Raw genomic sequence first — 24,337 nt, 5'->3', positions numbered from 1 at the left:
ACCCCCTGTGGCGTTGGGCCGGCTGTCGGCATGTCACGCTGAAAAAAATCCGCGCAACGACAGACAGCGACAATGACCATTAAAGGACCTTCTGCGCATGCGTGAGATCCTTACCATCGGCGGCGGTAGTCACTATTCCTCATGGTTAGAAAAAGCCAACTGGGTAGCTATTGGCCGGGGGCGGATTATAAAGGTAAAGAATGCCGTCAGCTATATTTTTCGCTCACGATGAGCTTCCATGCGAAATAAACCCTCACGTTCTAGACACAGTATCGTGAAATACATTGTCAACCCTCACTCTTGTCCTTGTGAGAAGATTAAGGCAGCAAAGGCGTGCTCACAGTTTATCACTTCCCGTTCGTACTCCGTGCGCTGATTTGCTAGCTAACAGCCAATCAGAGTGACCAAATGTCACGACTCACGACGCGGATTCAACATAATGAAAAGCCCACCAGACGCTTCCTGACAAGGCCTGATGTTACGACGGTGTTCGCCACGTCAATCAGATGGCACAATCAGACACCCCAATGCTTACTGGCGTCCGACGTCGGATTGATGTATCTAGGTCTTTAGAGCACCTTGTTGTCATGGCATGGAAAAGCCCTGCGACGACCCAGTTGGATATCTTCCAGCCAGAGGAGGCTATCAGCGGATATTTTGGCGGCACAAACCTGTAGGGACGTGGCACCCGTTTTCCACTTCAGAAAACTGATATTTGATTGGCAGTTGACAGTTGAGTGAAACGTGGTTTTAGCACATTCGGCTGACAAGGCCCGGAGTGTTTGAGAGTGGAAAAAAAGGCTTGATTTTTCACCATTTTGAAACCTCATTTTGTAGATTTGCCATTTTTTTTACCCATTCAAATTTGGCAAGGTTGTTAACGTTATGCTTGTTAATGTGTCAAATTCACATCATATTTTCACTTAACAGGAACTTGAAGAGAAAACTCAATGGCATAAGGAGACGCACATTCAAAGTAGTCAAAGAAATCAAATCAAAGTTTACGTTAACTTCTCCGATTACACACTTTGATGGTGAGGCGCTTTGAAGACGAGCGATGCGGTCCCGCCAAAACGAAAACAAAAGACGTGGTAATGGCTCATTAGAGGCGAGTGAGACGATTTGGGGAAAACAAAAGCGCCTTCAGCGACTCGTCACGGGGACTCTGCCGCAACGGGACCAGCCAAGAAGCGCCGGGCGGCAAAAGACTTCCTCCCACTTCCGTCAACATTTTGACGTGTTTGTTTGAAACAGGCAAACACTCAATACTGCGCCACGGAAACAACACAAAATATCACTTTTTTTTAAGCACGCATTAATGTTCTGAGTACCCAAATTCACATCACAGTCAAAGTAATGTTACTGCTATTATTATCGCTGTGATAATATAATTTTATAAATTTAATTCCTTATATCTTAAGTTTTATGTTCGATCTTGTGTGTCCGGCACTTTGTTACAGCGGCAGATGTTGTTACGGTAAACGATAAATCAAGTAGAGTAGTTAAGTGTGAAAATCTCATTTACAGAAAAAAACAAAAAACGCTAATGCAAGTTGGCAAATTTGACGTCAATGACGTTGGCCCCTTGAACTAGGATCCCTCGCCATACCATATACAAAGGTAGAACCTGGGTTGGTTTTCAGTGTCATAAAGACTCGTTGGCTGGGACAATCTGCCTTCTTAAGACCTAGATAGACCAAAAAGACGCTGGCCAACAGTGACAGGCGCTTACCCCATGTGGTGTCCGGCCGGCTGTCAGCACGTCACGCTGGAGGAATACACCGCAACAACAGACACAAGTATGGTGATACAGAATTCGCTTATATCTTAACTTTCCAAATACGTCTGTTGATTTTACTAATTTGATAGCTTGCGCATTTAATATTAGCATTTCGCGACTGAGACAACTTGACGTGTTAAGAGCCAGTCATAGATGGACGTAACGGAGAGAATCCAGTCACTTTTCAAAAGAACAAATGTTTTTCAGCCTCGGATAATACATAAACCGTAAGTACTGTACTTTTTTCTTTCTTTCTTTCATCTGTGCGGCCCGCCACGGTCCGGTCCAAAGTGGCCTGCGGCCGGGTACCGGTCCGTGGCGCGGTGGTTGGGGACCCCTGTGGTACAGTACTAGTTGTGGCTAATCCTATCTAGTAGTACAAGTCCAATCAGGACTCATTGAAGGAAGGCCCGAAAGCAGGCCGAGACCTCCTGATGCAACCAATGTGCAGCATCGACGCCAATAAGAAGCTTAGTGCTCATGTACCTGCCGCTACGCAAACCACTACACGCTTAAAAAAAAAAAAAAGATCAGAAAAGTAGAATTAAGCACCTTTATACTTCTCTCTTAATTACTGCAGAGTCCACCTTGCTAAAAATACTTGCTAAGTCCCAAATGGCTCCCGAAATCACACAATACGCACCGACACACGCACACACACACACATACGTGCATGCACACGCAAACACGCATACACAGAGCAAATGACCAGAATGTGAACCCACCACTTCTCGGAAAGTGGGCCAAGGCATATGTCCTTCTGCATATTTTCAGATCAGACTAATTCATTTTGATGATAGCACAAAAATGTCATGTCAAAAAAAAAAGGAAGGAAGAACAAAAGAAAGAAAGAGAAAGAAAAATGGAGAAATTCCAAGGACGGAGAAGGGGAAGAAATAGTGGTGTAAAAAACTTGGAAATGTATTTACACGGAAATTTATTTATATGTGAAGGAATGCATATGAAGAATCCAAGTGTCGACTTCTACAAATTATAATAATAATTGTCAGGATGCTGTTTTTTCCCCCTATAATGTAAATGCATGTTTGGCACACTTGGAAGAAGTGGACCAGATTGGTCGCGATAGGTCATCCACACACTGCCTTGCACAACAGAAATAAAATGCCAAAAATAATACACACAGTCAAATAAGACCCTTGCCTTGACTTTCATTTGTTCCATGACCTCACATGTAACTCAAGATTATCTCAAATTAAGGTTCCCCATTGAAATTAATAGAAAAACAATTAATCCGTTCCAACCCTCACCAAAAAATATTTGTAACGTGTTTTTAATGAGGAAGAATAGCATTCTATAAAATTGTACTTTATAAAAACATCCAATAATGACATTATCAAACAGAATGTAAAGAAAGAAGCCGTTTTTGTCATACGTTTGGCTTCAATTCAGTGGGCATCGTTCTGCACCTTCTGGTGTGCACGCCTTAGCCACCTGGGGGCACCGTAATACTAATACGAATACTAATAGATTTACACAGTAAGCAGGCATTCAGACACCGTATACCAGGGATGGGCAATGGGTGGCCCACACTCTGAGTTCCACTTGACTAATTAAAACATTTAAAAGGTTTGTTTTTTTGATTACTATGTTTTTTGCAAACCCTAAAAGTTCTTGAGAAAACGTGGAAACGTTGACATATGTTTTTCATTAAAAACCTGGGAAAATGGAAGAAAAACATCCCAGAATAAATATTGAAAAATCCAAATTATGGAAAAAATCTTGAATAATAATGTGAATATGCAAATTCGCAGGTGCCGAACTAAGAATATGCAGGGGTCGACTGTAATTTCAAGCTGTAATATCATCAATCACCTTGATGGCAGACATGTTTTGGTTGCACTTAGACTGGGTCTTATACTGTCCTATATTACGTGTGTAGGCCTAACGTTTTTGTCTGGATTTGGAATGATATGCAGGACAAACATTGTACCACAATAATATTAACATTTTGAGTGAATTGATTTTTGTGAAAAAAAAAAAATCACAAAATGAGTTATTGTACTTCATTTTGGTTTTCTGTTCTGCAGTTTTGTTATGTTATGTTATGTGGTTATTTTTTTTTGGTTTGCGTCAAACCCTTTGTTGTTGCGTCAGGATAGTGGATCTTTAATACATGCATTGAATATTTTATTATCAAACATTAAATATACTAAGAGCTCATATTTTGCCCCTATGCACATATTTGGCCCATATTTAAAATAGCATTTTTGTCATACACTTATGACAAACCTAAGTTGCTCATCCCAAAATATACAGTTTAAAAAGACACCTTGTTCCTCAATATGACACAGTAATATTAGTTGTACTTCGCAGATAAGATAAATAATATAGTGGATCCCTGCTATTCACAGGGCATTGCCCGCGAATAGCAAGTCTGTGCATAATTGATGGCCATTATAATTGCAAACCTTTTTATTGTTTTTTACATTTTTTTTAACCACAAAAAATCTTCAATAAGCAGTTACATACCCCCCAACTCCAACCCCACTGCTCCCAGCCCCCCCAAAAAATCCTCAAAAATCAAATCACAAACAAGTGAATCCACAGCTCCCAAATCGCAAATGTGCAGGGGTCCACTGTATACTGTATGCCCGTGAGTGCTGTTATAGTATTTACCTATATGTGATGCTTCACCATTTGTGTTCCAATAACAGTTTCATTGTCATTGAACGGGTTGTAGCCATTACATGACCATTCTTCTCATCAGTTACTCATCACAGCCGCCATTTCGCCATCAGAAAAAAACATGGAATGAGGCGCAATAATCCACAAAGTCTACGAAAGCCGCATTCTTCCAGCCTTGCATAACGCACACCTGGACTATGAGAGTAAGAGTCCGTCCCAATTCCTGCAAATGAATTGAAATAGATGATTGCGATAAACTCCACTGTACTTGAGCCTGTCTGAAACAATGGCGCCAAGTAAATAACTAAGCACAAACATGAGAAGGGCGGCTGGATTTGCCGAGTGCGGAAGTCATAATTGTCTTTGGGCTTGACGGCGACTAAAAATATGCAGACAAAAGCGGCGAGATGAGCCTTGGCAGCGCATGTTTTGTCCTTCAGTACTCTTGTTTTTTCTTTTTTTGGGTTGTTTTTATCCTGCCTTTGCCGCTCGCGTTCCCGCCCCGCGCCAAATAAACGGATATGTGAATTAAACGGCATTGTTTTAAGCAGATCGCCGGCTAAATTTAGGCTCTTGTTCTCCTCCAGCGCGCCGGAATTTTGTTCATTATGTTTGCACTTGGGCTTTATCCTCCATCTTATTCATGCGCGCATGTGTGTGCGTGCGTGTTGCCTTAAGACACACACATACACACTCATATAGTTCAGCCATGCGTTTTTTGCAATTAGAAAAGACACAAAAATAATTATTCCGCCGCGCAGTCAAGACGACATATCCCGTAGTCGATGCTGCACGGATCACGTGTTTAATAAAAAAGGTTAATCAGTTGTTAATCAGAGGATTAATAACTTGCTATTTTCTTTTACAAAAGCATTCATATCCCGCCATAAATATTTCATGTTTTTTTTTTTGGTTTTTTTTTCTCGGTTGTTTTGCGGAGGCGGGGGCGGGACGAGCGCCCTGGTGTTGCAGGGCACACTGAGCAATATCCCGACATTAATGTGCGTTAATCACGCTTTGCCGAATATCCAATAAATTCATTCATGTTTATTAATACAAAGCTGGGAGAAAACAATACTCTTTACATTATTCACCCGCTTATTAATAAAACTCTTATGAGCAGGACCGGCACAAACGGGTTAAGAAAAAAGGGGGGTAGGGTCCAACCGCGTCCAGGCCCGGAGCAAAAGTTCATTAAGGACTGTAAGTATTGGCCACATTTTTGTTCTTTAATGTACAAATTGCCCGGCCCGTTTGTTAATCACGGCAAAACAAATATTGCTTTTGGTGCGCTCCATTTGTTTGAAGCCACACCACACACACACACGCATTCCCAAAATACTCATTCCCGGCTCCCATGTAATTAAAGAGCGCCTTTAGTGAAAACACGCAGCCTGACTCCAATTAGTTGTGTGGATGTCGCCGGCTGAAAGGCGCAGCGTGGCGTTGGGTCCTGGGCGTGCCCGGGGGCACCTGGGGGTCCCAAAATGGAATAAGAGTGTGGCAGTGGTGTCTGAGTGTAGGGGGGGATGGGAAGCTTTGGGGGTGCACAAGTGTGCAAGGTTCAACACTAAAAGAGTAGGCGTTGTTCTCTGTGAGTTGCTAACTAAAAGAACCCAAACGTGAGTACAAACGGCAAATACAAACTGAAACATCATAACAAATGATGACCCGAACTAACCCTAACAACCCTTGAACCCTAGGGCCCAATTCAAAACTACTTTTACTTGAATACTACCTTAACTATAAGTTCTGGATCTAACACAAACAAACCCTAACTCTAATCAAACATCTTGATCCAACCCTAACCCAATAATAAACCCAACCTAATCCTACATATAGCTGTACCCCAGATACCTTATTCTAACCTAATATTAACCCTAACCAACCACAACCTTAACCAACCACAATCCAAACCCTACACCCTACCCCATCTCTAAGAGTTTTACCCTGATCAAGTTGCTGTCTACAGGAGATGCTGATTTTCCAGTTTGTTCCATGATAGGAACCTGGATTAATCCCTTTTTAGGACTCAGTCAGGGTTTCTAGTTGAGACTCTTGGTCCAGCCGGTTCTGTGATTGATTTTCTGACCTTCTGTACTCACTGTGGTTGGTTCTGTGGTTGCAATTTGGCTTGCATCTGTAAATGGGACTTGATTTCATCTCTTGTGTTAGGGGGTCTGGATGCTGTTTTTGGTGGTAGTGATGGTGGGGGGTACTTTTTTTTGGATACTGGTTTTAAATGAATCACAAGTTAGAATGCATATTTGGTCTTTGCATCTGATCTTCTGTTGAGCACTTGGGTTTATCTGTAGATGGAACCTGGTGTTGTGTCTTTTGTTCGTACTCTGCTTGATGCTATTTGGCACTCTTGTAAGAACTGGTTTCATCCACAATTGAGTCTCGGTTTACGTCTTTGTTTCTTTCTAACTCTTATTTAGTCTACAGTTGGGATATTGGTTTTGTCTGCAACTGAGTCGCTCATGAGGTTTCTGGCTCTCTTGTCAAGTCTCTGATTAGGACTCTTCTTGGCATATAAGCTTTCACAACAGCTGAGTCTCAGTTAATGCATCTTATTATTTTGTTAAATCTCTGATTGGGATCCTTGCCAAGGTATTGGTTTTGTCTTCAACTGAGCCTCTGTTTAGGTCTTTGCTTCACTTGTTGAGCCTGTGAGTCAGATTTTTGTGCCAGCACAATTTTTTTTTCCTACAATTGAGTATCGGCTTAGTTATTTAGTTGTCTTTCTGAGTCTCTGATTGGGACTCTTCTAGGGGTACTGGTTTGGTCTACAATTGAGTCCCTGTTTAGCTATTTGAGCTCTTGAGTCTCTGATAGAGGACTTCATTTTGGAGTTCTGTCACATCTGTTGTTAGGAATGGTTTTTAGTCTCTTGTTAAGACCCTGTTTGGATCTTTGGTTTACAGTAAAACCAGTAACAGCATCCTGTCCATCCCGTCACACTTGAAGTGCCACACGTGTGTCACATCAACACAATGTGCTCTTCTCAGACACACTGTTGTAACCAAAACACATCAATGTACACATACACAAAAAGGAAACCAGAACCACAACTGGTCCAGATGACCCTTAACGATTGCATCTGAATTCGCGTAAACCAACGGCCAAATTGCAAATATTTAAAAGATGACATTTCCTGCATTTGTGCAGGACATCAGGAAGTGAATATACAATATTCTCCTTTCCAGCTCTCCTCGCCCTCCCCCCTCCATCCTCTTTGTCTAAGCTCCAAATTGTGTTTTTATTGAAGGCCAATATGGATCGCGCCACAAAATGTCATCCGTCAAGCTGTCGATGAATCCGTCTTTTCATTTAATGATCCACCGGCCGGCCTGATGTGCCTTGCTAGCTGCGCCGTACAAGTATAACGGGAATCAATGGCGTGCAAATAACACTTGAGGCGTGCTCAGATGTGGACGCCATTTGTCCAAACGCTCCCGCTGCACGCGTGAATATTTGATGCGTGATCCCGCCGCCACGCACTCGCCGTGAGGCTGAGCGGATGCGACAGGAGGAAGCGGCAAGAGCCAGGAATGATGACGACGGTGGGACAATTAAGCAAAGAGGGGGACGGGGAGGAGGGGGGATGCTTTAAAAAGGAAGACTAGGACCAAGAGTCGAGGGACGGACGTCCGCCGCCGCCTTCACCGCCTTCGCCGCCTTCGCCGCCTTCGCCACCACCGCCACTTAAAAACTGATTTCATCATATGATTGAGGGGGAGGGAGGGTGACAGCTCTAAAACACATAACTTTTTACGAAGCGAAAATCAAATATTAAAAATGACAGGCCTTATAAGTGTTGCGAGCGAGTGCGGGTCACGCAGGGAGGGGCGGCGGCGGCCGCCTGTCAGCTACTATCTGTCAGGGCCAATTAGAAACAATCAGTGCCCAGTGAAAGGGAAGGTGATTGTTATTAAGCGGCACGGCCTGGCGAGCGGCGGCCCAGATGTGGCCGTGCATATCAAAGAACAGGATGCCGCTGCTTTAATTCAGGAAGCTCGCGGTGGCGAGCCAGCAAGCGGGCGGGCGGGCGGGCGGGCGAACGCCACAAAGGAAAGAGAAAGCTGGAAGTGTGCTGGATTGGGAGCGGGGAGGTCCCTTGTGGAAGTGTTTGTAGAATGGTGGAGCAACACTTTTATGAGAATGTACAAGAATTAAAATAAAATGACCGATGAAAGCAGTGAGCAACGATGAATGATAATCAAACTTTGATGACATGCTCAGCCCACATTAGACTGCGCGGGCAAAAAAGCTTCATCATTTAGCATAACCCATCTGTCTGTGTACCTCAGTGGCACCAATTCACCAGTAAGAGTTTGTGAAAGTATGAGCCCTGGAATTTGTACCAAAATGACATTTCTGACCAAAAATGTCCGACTTCCTATTCAATTTCCCTGAGACTTTTCCTGTGTCCTGTTACGATGGACATGACAACCAGATTTCGTGTTGACCTGTCAAACTGGTGATGAGGCTCATTTGTTTTTTTCTACCTTCCCACCTCTCCAAAATCATGGTTAAAATTCGACATCACGCTGTTTCCACATTATATGGCATAGCCAATAGAAAGTAATAATTTAGTGTCGTCCATCTGTTTCATATACGACGTTCATATATGGCAGGAATCTGATCAACTCTCTCGTATGACTTTGCACGACCAAAATGATGCTTAAATGACAAAACAAAATGTCAACTTCCTGTATGTTTTTGGGTATGGCTTCTAGAGACTTTTTTTGTGGGTCAACTCATGATAGATATGTTTACCAAATTTTATGTTGCAAAATGAAACTCCTCTTCAGGGGCTGAATTTTCCAAAAATTCCAAGGAGTGCTCCTGAGTCAACAGGTTTATCTTTGAGGAATACCTGGACATGACCAATAAAATGGCTGCTTCAAACTAAGATGGCAGACTTTCTGCACCTTTTCAGGCATTGCTTCTTGAGATTTTTGTGGGTCTACTCATCAAAGACATCCCTACCAAATGTCAGGTTGCTAACTTAAACTGGCTTTTGGGGCTGACTTTTGCAATGACAAGTTAGACTCCATCTGTTGTGTATACTGCAAGTGGTTCAAATTTGGTAGCAATTGGGCCACATTTGTAGAAGCAGTTTTGCTTGGAATAAATTGGCTGCAGAAAGCATTACTTCATGGTTGGTTACCTAAAGTTGCACTTGTGCTGATGTTGGGGTTGTGTTTCTTGTTGTGTGAGTTTCCATGTTTGCTGTTGATGTGCACATCCTGAATGACGTGCATATCAGGTAGGCACAGGCGGTATATTAATAGCAGAAACCTAAAGATCAAGTGACATCATCAATTATTCACACAGTGTTTTTGACTGTCTGGACCGCATTTGTCTTGCCGTGTTACTGCCTCAGGCTGTCGACGTGTACACTTTAGTTAGCCATGGCGTTACGGTGTTAACCCGAGCATAAAACCCTACGTTGAAATCCTAATACTAGTTTGACATTTTGAACTCTGATTTTAAACCCTAATTTGAAACCTTAACCCTGTAAACCCAATTTTGGAACCCTAATCTTGACTTTCAACCCAAACTTGAAACCCTTGAGACACACACATACACATCTTAAAACTCTACTTCAAAATCTTAACCCTAGTTTGAAACCGTGCCTTGAAACCATAGCCCTGTCTTGAAACCCTAATTGCAAACCCTAGTCCTACTTTAAAACTCTACCCCATCCGTGAAGGCTTTAAAAAAAAAAAAAAAACTTGAAACCCGACTTTGAAAACCTAATTTGACTTCTAACTCTAACTTAAAACCCTAACCATGGCTTGAAACACAAATTTGAAACCACAATCCTGTATTAGAACACTATTTTTAAAGTAGTAATAGTAATGAGAGTAGGAGTACTTTGAAATACTAAACATGGATTGAAACACTACCCCTGATTTGAAAAGTAAAATCTGGCTTGAAAACAAAATTTGGAGGCCTTACCCTGTCTTGAAACCCTACTTTTAAAGTAGTATTAGTTATCGTAGTAGTAGTTGCAGCAGTACTAGTTTGAAATACTAACCTGACTTAACCAGACTTAAAACAAGGACAGTATCAGCCTGATACCAATACCTGGTGTCGATATTCATCCATCCATACTTGAAACCATAACTCTCTCTTAAGACTCTACATTGGAAGCCTCACCCTGGACTAAAACACTATTTGAAATCCTAATTTGAAACAGTAACCCTAGCTTGAAACCCTAACCCTGGTGGAAAAGTGTCACAGGTGTCGAACGTCATCAGCAGGTTAGGGAAGTCAAGTGCAGTTAAAATGAGTGACAGGGCGCCGGTTGGCGGATGACAATCATTGTGTCCCCCTTGGAGCGGAGTGTCAGCGAGCAAAAGGGAGGGGGCGCTATTGGAAGTCTTCAACATGCTAATGAAGACACCTGAGTGATGGTGAGTGACAGGAGGCCGCCGACTCCAATTCATTTTAGCCTCCACCAGGAAAAATACAACTTGACGTCTACATTTAAAAATTTTTTTTTTTTTTACTCTTACTTGTAATGGTCGTGTGATGTTGAAAGACTATACCGAGGCAGCAAGTCAAACGCTTCCACTTAAGAGGAAAAAAAGACGACGCTTGTTAAGACATTTTCTTTCATATATCGCGCGTGGCTCTCGGAGGGCTTTGATTTGTTGCCGGCTTTGTAGTGAGCGCGAGAAGCCGGAGCCGAGCATCCAACAGGTGGGAAGGAAGCCGGTGCCGCTTTCCTGCTTCCTTCTCTTGCTGTCACACTCACATCCTGCATTTGTATCACCATAACCGAGGGTAAGGTGTTAAACGGAGAGGCTGCTAAACGCTCCCTCGGGTTAGAACATTCAGCATTGTAGAAAGTAACTATACGCAAACATACAGAATAGACATTAATGGCTAAACCCCTGGCAACAAAAGTAAGGAAGTGAAAACGTTCAAAAGGGGGCATTTTGTCAACCCTGGCTCCTTAAAACCCAAACTCTGGTTTTCAAACACATATTTGAACCTTCATCCTGAACCTGCACTTGAAACCCTAAACCTGTCTTGAAACCTTAACCCTTGTTTGAAACCATAATTTGATATTGTAACAGTGGTTTAAAACGAAGCTCAGGCTTGAGACCCTACATAAAAAACGTATCTTGGTTCGAAAGTCTAACTCAGTCTTGAAACCCAAACCTTGGTTTGAAACGGTAATTTAAAACCCTAGCCCTACTTTGAAACCTCAACACAAACTTGAAATCTCAATGAGAAACGCAATCCTTCGTTTTAAACCTGAATTTGAAACCCAGCCCTCCTAAAAAAAAAAAAAAAGATTCCCACCTGAAAACTAACGTTAATTTGACAACCGAACCTTGGCTTGAAACCCTAATATGGAACTTCAACCCTGAACTGAAGCCATATTTGAAGTACTATCTAAACCCCCACCCCCCAATTCTTGTTTGAAACCCCAGTTCAAATGTAAGTGTCCATTTCCTGCCCCCCTCAAAATAACTCAACACATAGCACTTATGACAACAAAAGTGAATCCACCCCTGTGTGAAAATTTCCAAATTGGGCACTTCAATATTTTTTTTCTCCATCCTGTCCACATTAACTCATTAAGTGCCATTTTCAGACACTCTTTTACCCTGTCGTTTGATAAAAAAATGGATTATAAAAAATTATAAATTCCTGGCATTGAAAGGCTGGACTGTGATAAGTCTGGGATAAGACATAAATATGTCGGGGATTTTAATGGCATTGTTTTTTTTTGTTGTTTTTTTTCCCAAATTTCTCACAAGGATCATTCCACAGGCCGGCAAATTCACAGCAAAACAGGTAGTGCTATAACTGCTAAATTTAAGCAGATTTTATCCAATCAGAAGCACTTCCACTCAGAACAATCGAATATTGTCCTCTCCCGGATGACGCAAACTAACCCGACATGGAGACGAAGCTCTATTTTGAACTGAATGAGGACATACACGCAATAGGATGTGAAGCTGGATCTAAATATCATTTTGGTCAAAGTGAGCATGCATGTCGCCGTGGGCGAGTGTCGACATTTGCAAATGGCCTCCAGACCAACAGGTGAACGAACGACAGCCGCCGGTGAAACAGGATTCGACGCATTCAACGCTAGACACGCTCACAAATGACACGTGTGACGGGCGCCACCTCTCACATTGATGTAAAATAGGAAGGATTTCAAAATAAACACATATTTGATATGAAATGTGATTGAAAAAAACTAGCGTTGTGTCTCTGAGATTCCTAAAATTGCTCAATGTTGATTTTGCAAAGAAAATATAGAAACATAATAATTAAAAAAAATATCTGACTGAAAGCAGTAAGTTTAGTACAGTACAAATAAAATCAGAGTCACATTCAAAATAAAGATGTGAATAGAGTAACCTGAAAATAAAAAGATAAAAATTAAAATGAACTGCATTAAAAAAGAATAAAAATAATAAAGGTTAAAATAAAGTAAAACAAAAAAGTAAAGTAATACATCTAATAATAATAATATAACAAAATTAAATCAAAGATCAAATTATATGGACAAAAAAAATTAACAAATCAAATCAAAGATTAAATTAAATTAAGAAAGAAAATAAAGAAAGGTAAAAGAAAAGATCAAATGAATAATGTTAAATACAAGAGAATCAAAATGAACAAATATAAGAAATAAAAGTATAAATCTGTAAATTGAAAATAAAACTAAAAAAATAAAAGTAAAAAATAAAATAACAAATGCCAATCACAATGAAATCAAAACCAAAAAATGAAATGTTTTTTACTTATAAGGTTATAAATTGAATAAAAGTAAAATTAATAAATGAATAAATAAATAACTACATAAAAATAAATAAATACATTTCTGAATTTTGAAAGAATAAATAATAATACTTCAAAATGCAGAGTGTCTGCTGGCAAGGTGATTCAAATCACTGATGAAGTGCGGTATGTCGTGGTGAGGTCGTAGTGATGCTCTCAGGGTTTTGAACAAAGTGGAAACATCAGCAAAAAGTGCCCTTCCCACTCAAGTGGTATTGGGCTGCCCTAAAAGTTTCCAGTGACCTCACAAGGTGAGGCGGCGCCACCATCGACCCCCCCACCCGGCTGGCCGGCCGGCCAGCGCCCTTTTCCGCTGATTTTCTTCCTTTTTTTTTTTTCCTTGCCCGTCTCCTGTGCACTATGAATAAATTGCGGCTGTCCGGACATGAAAATGTCAAATACCTAAAATACACCGAGGCTAAATAGCATATTCATTTTTAATGCCCGCTCATCCTATGCTGCTATTCTCATATCAGGCCTGTCTGCCGACAGCTGTTGCGACCGACGCCCGCCCGGAATTTATCATCCGTCTCGTTGGAGGGCCGGCGGAGGGGAGGCAGCGGGGGGAGACAGCGTTTGCCCACTCCCCAATTGGCAAGGGACGCTCCACGTTTTTCACAAACTGCAAAACTTGGCTGAAAATTTTCCAACAACAAAAAAACAAAACATGATTTAATTCAATTCAAGAAACTCCAAGCCAGGCTTGAAGCCCCAACTCTTGCTTAAAACCCTACCTTGAAATCCTAAACCCTTGTTTGAAATGTAAACCTTGGCTTTTAACCAACATTTCATTCCCTAACATTATCTTAAAACTGCAATTTGAAATACAATCTTGAGTTTTAAATCCTAATTCAAAAGTCTAACTCTTATTTGAAATCTTCGATTGAAACACTAACACTGGCTTGAAAGCCGAACGCTTGTTTAAAACCCTAGCTTTGTTTGAAACCCAGATTTGAAATCATAATCTTCATTCAGAACCCAAATTTATGCCCTAACCAGTTTGAAACCCCAATTGAAAATTATAACCCTTGCTTTAATACCCTAATTTAACTCTTATTTAAACCAAGATTTTGAAACCCTTATTTGAAATCCTAACTCTGATTCAGTGCCCTCATTGAAAACCCTAACCATTGCTTGAAACTCCAATTCTAGTCTGAAACTCAAACTCCTGGTTGAAACCCTACTTTGAAACCCCACCATGAAATTACGTATAACCTTTGCATTACAACCATAATTTGAAACCCTAATCCCTTCTTTAATCCCTCATTTGAAAACCATAAACCTAGTTTGAAAGCCTAAATCAGGTTGAAACCTGAATTCCAAACACTTAACCTTTGTTAGGCACCCTAATGTTATCTTGAAACTTTAATCCTTGTTGGAAACCCTACTTTGAAACCCTAGCTCTGAAACTCTTACCCAGTCTTGAAACCCTAACGTTGAAAATCTTACCCTGACACTCTCACTCCAGTTTGAAATAAACCATGACTTGTGTGAAACCTTTGCTTAAAACCCCAACCCTTGCTTAAAACTTGAATTTGTAACCCTGATCCTTATTTCAAACCTGGCACCCTAATTTGAGACCTGAAACCTTGAGACCCTAACTTGAAATCCAGGCGTGCAAGGCATGTTGTCAAATATATTTGTGACATTTCTTCTGGTTTCCATTTGACTTTCGGCATTTCAAGCACCTGAGCCTCGCCACGCCTTTGATATACGATTCAATTAAACTAATGCCAAACATAAATTGCGCAACAATCCCGCACCCCAACATGCCTACACACACACATACACACACACACGTACGCAAGTGCACTTGCGCACACACACAGGCATGCACACACACACGTGGTGACATTGACTGGGAAGGTAGTGACATTGGCGCGTGGAGGCAGCGCGGCGGAATGCCACCCGAGTGTGTTTTTAGGCGGCATGTGGCAGATGATTATGGCAGATTATCACAATCCAGATTGTTACAAATTGGGTGTGTGCGCGTGTGTGCGTGTGCTTAAAGACACAACGCCTTTGGGGATAAGTCAAACTGGCGAGTGAGTGATGAACAGTTGGTGTATGTGCGAGATGTTCTTTATCATCGCACGGCCAGGACGATAAAGTTTAGAAACAGGCTGAAGGCAAAGCACATCAACTCAAGAGTGTTCTGAGAATTATGGATTTCTTTACTTGACTACTTCCACAGGGAGATTCCCCCCCAAAAGTTTTTAAAAAAGTAAAAAACAAGTACAATATAACATTTAATTAAATCAAAAGTAAAACTATGTAAGAGAGGCAAAAAAACACTTACTAGCTAAATAAATTAAAAGTATGAAGAAGTTTAAGAAAGAAAAGAAGCATGAATAAAGTTATACTGAAAAATGTGAAATTATAATATAATGGTTGACACGTTTAAGATCAACTGCCAAATATTAAAAAAAGAAATATTACTAAGTAACTATTAAAACAAACTGTAAGAAGAAGTATTATGTACCTTTTGGGATTTTTTGTCAATTCCGACCCTGATATTCAGATAACTGATTATTTCAAAAAACCGGAATAAAATAACTTATTTTTAGGTCCCTTAACGCTTTCGACAAAGTTATGAATTACAGGTAGAACATTTGACTGTTGTTCGTTAGCATTTGTTGAGCAAGAGGGAGGATTTTTCCAGTGATGAATTGAGCTTTAGATGGATCTGTTAAATACAGTACATTTTAAAATGATAGAAAAAAATGTCTTCATTAATAATGTAATTAAATTGAAAAATATTGGACATAATATTGAAAAAAAATTAAATGATTAATTCAATTATATTGCATTAAAAATATTAAAGAAAACTGAGTATGAGTATAAGTATAAATAAAACACAATTGAATACAAATTGGGTGTTGACACATCAAGTGTCAAATGTGTTTAAAACCCCCCAATAATAACCATATTCAGAAATTGCCAAATATGGTCATAAAATAAACTTTTGGTGTTGTTGAGTATTGTATGTTGTTATTGGAGCGGATGGCCTGGCAGCAACACAACCACGTCATCGGCCATGGCTCACCCTGGCTCCGCGTTTGGCAAAACCACAGCACAGCTTTGCTTACCTTAGCACACCAACAGCATACTGGAGTGAACCTCGGTGTTGGATCGAGCCGCCTGTGGCTGGCACTGCTGGTGGGAACGCCACCTGAAGGGACAGCAGAGGCCACCATTAGCAGAAGGTGTGGTGGGAAAAAAAATCCCAAAAGGTATATAATACATTTCACATTTCACTTGATTTAAAATCGACTGGTAAATCTAAAATCCATTTGAGTCAATGTACAAAAACCTTGTAGCTGTCATTAAATTTCAGGGTGAAGAATGACATTTAGCTTATTTTTATTGCTGTCAAATGTCAAAACGGGTCAAATTTGACCCCGACGGTACAGATGAAATCAAAGCGTGCACCCGGAGGCACGTTTTGGAAATCCATCCCTTCCCGGCGGACAAAGGCGAGGCCACCGCGCTGAAGCTAAATACTGCACGCCACTCTGGGATCTTTCATTTTCACGCGGTCGATAGCATCTTATATTTATCGGCGTGCTCGCACCAGCTGCCACCTCTGACAAGCTGCACTTCATCCCCGCGCTCCTTATCGTCGTGCTCATCCTATTCCTCCATGCTCCCTCCTCCACCTGGATGGAGGACATCCTACCACCGCTCCCTCCCCCAAAAAATGGATTATGATAATCAAAAGAACAGATTTATAGCTGTCTTCATCCTGGTGGAATGTATGTTTGGTATATGGGAAAAAAAAGAAGAAAAAAACAGCTGAAATTTGGTAGACGTGTCTATCAAACGTCGAGTAGCAAAAAAAGTCTCAAGAATCCATGCCCGAAAAGACAAACTCCACAGAGACATTTTGTCCGTTTGCCACCAAACTTGAACCTCGTTTACTATACAGACAGGCAAGGCTATTATAAACATTTTTAGTCATCATCATCATCAAGTAAGTGTTGATGGAGCATGGCTGCGAACGTTGATGATGCCTCTCTCACATCTCCCATCATTTTTTGAACATCCAGCCCCGTAACCCAGTAGCCCAGTTTGGCGAGGCAACATGAAGCTTGGTAGGCAAGGCAAGACATTTTGCTTTGAAGCGGACATTTTAAGGTCAATTTGGCCATGAGCGGATTGTATTTCTAAAAGATTTCAGCGATTACCAAATTAGCACTTATCATATATGAGATTAATGTGGATTAGAATGTTTTCTGGGTGATTATTTTAACGCGACATATGTAGCGTTCGAGGCCGCATTTGTTCCAACAGTTGAGGAGTCCTCGAAAGCAGAACGGCAAACGAAAGCAATGTCTCTTATGCTGCTAAATGTGCTTGAAATAAGCAAAACATGTGAGCGTAGGAGGCGTTTAGGGGTTAAAATGACTGTCTGAATGTCTGTCTAATCATCTGCACAACAATATTTGCTGTGAGGCATTCTAAATAGATTATCGCTGGTCCATCTGTGTCATCATTGATTTATAAGGCATTAAGCTGCTCGGGGAGGAGACCGGGCGCCGCTTTTTAAAGGGACTCCTCGTGGCCGTCGGCTTGGAGGGGGCGGGGATGGGTTGGAAGGGGCGGGGATGGGTTGGTTGGGGAGGGGTGGGGTAGAACACCTCCCCTTTAACGCAGGGAGGAAGTGGAAATAGGACGGGAAAAAGGGAATCCAAAAATGTTCGGCATCTCTTTTTGTTTGGCGATACAAAGGAGGCTGGGAGGAGGGGAGGAAGTACAGGAGAAGGAAACGCACGCACACACACACACACACACACACACCCAGGAAGAGGGGAAAAAAAAAACAAGGGCCATGATTAACATATGAATGCTATATGCAAATGGTGGGGAGAGAGCAGATGTTGGTGCATTTAATTGACCTATATGTGAATTGGATCCAAACCTTTCACTGTGCTTTCTGGGGCCCGCCGAGTGCAGTTTGGATGCTTTGGCGTTCTAGTGGCACGGCGCGCGCCAGCATGCCGCTGCCGCCATTTAAACACCACACCACCAGTGAAAACACAACAATCTAACTTTAAGTATGTACAAAAGTATCACTGCAAACTACCCCTGTTGTCAAGAAACAAGTGAAAACTGCTCCCAAAAAATTTGCGAAATTGTCAAAGAAAATGGTGACAAAAGGTTGTCAATAATGACTCAAAATTGTCAGAAAAGATTAATCTTTTTTTTTTTTTTTTTTAAAGAAAATGCTTAAAATTTGACAAAATGGATCAAATAATAAGTACAAATGTTAATGAGTCAACAATAAATGAGTAAAAGTTGGTCCCAAAATTTATGATAAATGCACAAAACGAGTATGAACTTGACAAAATTGGTGGAAAATTTGTCCAAAAATGAAAGCAAGTGAAAATGGCCAAAAATGTGGCGAGAAATTAGTGTTTAACAAAAGGTGAACATTTGTCAAAAATAATTAGTTAACATTAGTTAACAATTGTTATAAAACGAGTAAAAATGGTCCACCAATGAATGAAAACTGAAATGTATAACAACAACTTATTGAGATTTGACTGCAACATGAAAATTAATGTTTTTAATTCATCTGAAAATAAGTGCACAATTACCATAAAATCAGTGAAAATGTAAAAAAAAAAAAAAAAAAAATTAAAAATTCCCAAAATGAGTCCAACTTTTCACTGCTATCCTAAATAATAGAAGCCTCTAAACATCATCATGAGTTATCATTGTCGGATTGTGGAGCAAGCGACCGAGTGAAGGTGACACGACTGTCGTTAAAAACACAGACGTTATTTTCACATCTCTCCATCCTCCTCTTCTTCCTCGCTTGTATCCCCACTAGCACACACACACACACACACACACACACACACACACACACGCACGCACGCACGCACGCACGCACGCACACACACACACGATTCTTGGCAATGTCATTAAATCGTATTAAATTGCCTTTTGTCCGGGGGGCAAGGACCACCCGATATATGATAATACACGAAGGCCTTGGTGTAGCAGCCACTGAGCTGAGACCGTCCGACCGACAACACGCGTGCGTGTGCGTGCGTTCATGCACGCGTGATAAAGAAGCCGGTGAAAGACGGCACGGAGATGCGCATGCAGCTCCCTAACAAGTGTAACACACACTAATAGAAACATAGCTCATAAATTACAAGCCTTCACGCCGGCTGCCGAGCTGACATTTTATGCGCGCTGCAAAGTACTTCTGGTAAAGGGACCAAATGGTTAAAAAAAAAAACCTGAGTGAAATCATCAATGAAAAGAGTGAAAATGGTTAAATAGCATTGAAAGGCGAGAGAAATGAGTGAAGAAAAAAAATGAACAAAATTGAGTGAAAATCCAAATCAAACGAGTCGGAACATGAAAAAATGGCCAGAGAACCAGTGCAAATTGTAAAAATGGAGTCGAAATGGTCTTAAATGAGGGAAAATTTGTCGCCCCCAAAAAATTCGCAAATTTCGAAAATGACTAACAAGTGAAAATAGTCAAAACATGTGAGTAATTGTGAAACGGTTGATGATTGAAATATGCCAGAAGATGAAAAAAAAAAAAGTGGTAAAATGCTCAAAATTGTCTTTTTTTTTTTTTTAAGTAGTGACAATTGCAAAGAAATGAATGACAATTTGACCAAAATAGACAAATGGAATTTTGGGGGGAAAAATATACACTGAAAATTTAAAGGAAACAGGCGAAAACATTTTGAAAATTAGTAACACTTTTGAAAAAAAAAAGTCACTAATTTATTTATTTATTTTTTTTTACTGATTTTATGACAATTCTGACTGGGTTTTAAACAATTTGCAAATGTTTTGTCAAAAAAATTGAAAAACTAAGAAAAATTGAAAAACTAAGAACAATGGTAACAGGCAACAGACAAAAATGGGAAAATAATATAAATTATTGAAAAATTTCCCACCAAAAATCAGCAAATTTTATCGTAATATAATTGGAATTTGTCAAATAATTTATAAAAGTAAACCATTGTGAACAAAATCAGGAAAAAAAAATCATAAAACAAGTGAAAATTTACCACAAACACTGAAAATTGACAAAAATGATCAAGAAGAATAAAATAAAACATTTGACTAAAAACAATTTTGAACTTTGACAAAGAATCTTTTTAAAATGAACCAAAACCGTGGCAAATGTGGAGAAAGTTGACATCACGAAGAGGTGCATGCAGCTCCCTAACAAGCGTGACACACACTAATAGAAACATACCTCATAAATTACAAGCCTTCACACCGGCTGGCGAGCTGACATTTTGTGCATGGGACAATTTTGATATTGGCAGCGGGCGGGGGTGGGGTTGTCGTGGGACCGAGCCGCATCCTGCATTAGCATAAAAATTAACACTTAAATACGGGCTTATTGTCAAGCGCAGCCTGCCGCACAACAATCAATTCCTCTTAGAAATCTGATTAGATGCCATGACGCTTATTATCCCGCTCATGTCCGCCTGCCCCTCCCACACATGCACACATATACACGCACGCACGCACACACACATGCATTAACACATGCGCACACGACCGCCATTACACGGTCACCGGCGTTTGTTTACGAGCACGTCAAGTAAGACAGCTCGCTTTAATTTGGATTGTCAAAAGTAAAACGCTTTATAAAGCACATGAACGCGCATCCATTCCATCCCATCACTCACGCACCCATGATGGCCTTTGTTGCCATGGTAACAATCACCGTACGTAACATCAGGACCTGACCAAATCTCTCTCAAGGACACACAACTGACCTGAACCGAGCCCCCTTATAAAGGTGCCAAAGCGCTGCAGTGACTCACATGTTGGGGTGGCAAACAAAATGTTGGGGTACCCCTAAAGGGGTGGAGCGACAACGAACCCCCGTTCATCATAGGGGATACAGTCCAGACCTACTCGAGCTTAAAAAAGTAAATAAATGAACAGAATATTTAAACACTAAAGTATTTAATCAAACCATATCATTTTGTCTAATAAAAATCCATTATCTTAATGTTAGCATCATTTTAAACGCTATAGATGGGCTAACAGGGATTAGCATCGATGTTTTATTTCTAGACCTTCAAAAGGCTGCTCTTTTCGCACACATCAAGCAGCAACACATCCAAACAGAGCATAAAGCAACATGTTCAAGCTTATATTCTTTTTGCTCACTACTATTCTTCTACTACGCCACATCTCTTTCAGTAGAGCTCAGCGCTGACTGCCATGTTGTGGCAGAGCATAGCACTACAACTCAAAATTTGGATTTGCCTACAACTCTAAATTTGGACTAGTTATTTTTCATAACATCCATCCATCCATTATCCATACCGCGGGTGTGCTGATGCCTATCCCAGCTGTCTTGGGGCAGTAGGCGGGGTACACACCGAATTGGTTTCCAGCCAATCGCTGGGAACACAGAGACAAACAAACATTCGCACTCACAATCACACCTAGGGGCAATTTAGAGTGTCCAATTAACCTACCATGCATGTTTTTTTTTTTTATGTGAGAGGAAACCGAAGTACCCATGCAGGCACGTGGAGAACATGCAAAGTCCACACAGGAGGGCCGGGGCCGGATTCGATCCCACAACCTCTGCACTGTGAGGCGGACGTGCTAACCAGTCGACCACCATGCCGCCTTCTCATAACATGTTTTTTGTTAATATTTTTGGGGTGTCTGCAACGGATTAATTGGATCAATTTCTATTTTGCTGTACACACAGCAGTGTGGTGACTGGTGGACAGAGATTTCTCACTTCCAGAATAGGGACAAGGTTGGTGGATAATGACACATCCTGGCATTTATTCGCCTTTTTAGGTTCAAGATCTGCATTTCAGGTATTCTCAAAGCAAAGCAAACAAACCTTAAATATCTTTTATTCATGTAAACTGAATTTCTCTTCTGGGAACTACAAAGTTGAATGCATCAAAACCAGGTAAATGCTTCAAACGAGCGTTAAATGTGAGTGTTTAGATGTTTTCCTGGCTTTTATTTATCATCTGAAGATCTCTTAAAGTCGTCCTCAAGTGGGCCGCCGCCGCCAGTATGTAAACATCAGAGTTGATCTCTTGAGGCTGCCGCCATGAAATATTTGTCAATAACGCTGGGTGGCTTACCTGAGATATTGAGATAAGATTCAACATGGTTCCAATGTTACAGTAAGATACGATATGATGTGATGTGATGCAATGCAAGACAAGTACCACAGGGCGCTTTACAGAAAAGTATAGCACGATAATGTACACTATGATAATATGTGACATGACAGATCTTATCATAGTATAAAAAGATGAAAGATACGACATGACATGGCTGACATGCCACAATACAACAGACGTGACCTGGCACACCAAGATATGGTACTACCCAATACACTTCAGTAAGGTACGCTGCGGTATGATAAGCTACGTTGAGACATGACATGACAAGATGTGATGTGATGCCCATAATACAGAATGACAAACGATATGATATATTGTTTTGCGATGCATCCCAATACGGTATTACACAGCGAGTTACGATACAATGGTCACACAAGAAGGTGGAAAAATCATACTAAGTTACTAAAATGCGAAAATTCTAAGTGAACGAAAAGTAAAAGAAAATGAGCAAAAACAATAAAAAGGCGACAATTTTCAGTAATTTGATTGGAAACGCTAGAAAAATTGCAAAAATTCACTCAATACGAGTGAAAATCTGACTGAAAAAAATGTGAATTGTGAAAAATATGAAAAAAATGGGTGACTAAATTGTGAAAAAATTGATAGCCGAAAAAAAAATATATATATTATATATATATATATATATATATACATATATATATATACATATATATATATATATATATATATATATATATAAAATAAATCGATATAAATCATTTCATTGACTTGAAGAGTTTGAGCTTTGAATGGCCTTTAAATGTGACAGTGTTGGAAAAAAACATGACAAGCTACAAATAGTCTTTGATGAATCTCTTTGAAGGAAATGCCACATTTACAGTAGTGACAATTAATTCATATTATAAAACGACAATTATACACTCTTGGACTGAGCCATACCATAACAAATCGCATTGTAATTGCACTGAAACGCGCCGAATGATTCCCCTTTAAAATGTACCGTCCTTGAATCGTATAACACCTCATGTATTGAGATATATAAATACAGTCAACTGGAAGAAACATTTGAAAAATTATGAAAGTAGTCTAAATAAATCACTGAGAATGAGACGAGTTTAGAGTAGATGCGATTCATTACAATAATGTAAAGTTACATTAAGACACGTGACGATACGCCAAGTTCCGTTATAATGAGAGCATATCGCTGATTTTCATTGTTATTCATCATCTCAAGTCCTGTTTCTCCTCTTGATCGTATAAACACGAGCAAGCGTCTATCTCTCTGGAGGAGCTGAAATATTTGTCAATAATGCTTGCTCGTTGGGTGGCTTTGCCGAGACCATCCTTGTTTACACAAATGGCGCTTCATCGCATCCAGATGTTCCGATGTCGCTTTCCTGATGTATACAAACACCCTAAAAGTCCTCGTCCAACAGCTTCTTCACCCTTGACATTAACTTCTTGAAGCACGAGTAGATTGATCCACGTTATTGGTCATGGAACAAATTAAACGTGATTGCGATTGTAACGTTCTTCTCAGTTGATCTTTCTAGATGAGAGTCTTGCAGTTCTGCTGCGGCACCACCAGGTGTTCAAACAGAATGGACAACAGAGTGTCTTGATGTCGTAAGTGGATAACAGCGGCCCCCGCTATGCTAAAACTATTTAACCCCACACCCCCACCACCACTTTTTTTCCCTTCTGCCGTTCTTCCTCCTCCGACGCCTCCATTCTTATGTTAACACAGTGAAAGCGGCGCGGGGGCCACCCAGCAGCAACTTAACTCAAATAATCCACACACACACGAAGGCTGAAGCCGAAGTAGACACAGCGGAGGGTGAGCAGGGTCACCAGCGTGCCTTTAAAGCATATTACTTTCAGACAAGACTTTGAAGAATAATAAACGCGGCGCTTAACGGGGGCTCTTTTCTCTCGCCGTGAAGCGGGAGCGGCGGCGGGAAATA

The 24,337-nt window shown here is 40.7% G+C and overlaps 1 protein-coding gene across 5 annotated transcripts in view; it reads right to left on the bottom strand.

The window, feature by feature from the left end:
- znf536 (zinc finger protein 536) overlaps positions 1 to 24,337 on the bottom strand; it is a 240,464-nt gene that overhangs the window by 134,094 nt on the left and 82,033 nt on the right. For all 5 annotated transcript variants that reach the window (XM_086026490.1, XM_086026489.1, XM_086026486.1 and 2 more), the window contains one exon: positions 16,339 to 16,421. Coding sequence is in view for 2 of the 5 variants with exons in the window: in XM_086026486.1 (XP_085882612.1) it covers positions 16,339 to 16,421 (83 nt within the window). In the remaining 3 variants the exon portion in view is untranslated. The remainder of the gene's footprint in view (positions 1 to 16,338; positions 16,422 to 24,337) is intronic.

Source organism: Filicampus tigris, chromosome 3, assembly GCF_054856515.1.
Source record: "Filicampus tigris isolate MCC_2025a chromosome 3, RoL_Ftig_1.0, whole genome shotgun sequence".
Classification (NCBI taxonomy): Eukaryota; Metazoa; Chordata; class Actinopteri; order Syngnathiformes; family Syngnathidae; genus Filicampus; species Filicampus tigris.
This window is presented reverse-complemented; position numbering and strand designations above follow the sequence as displayed.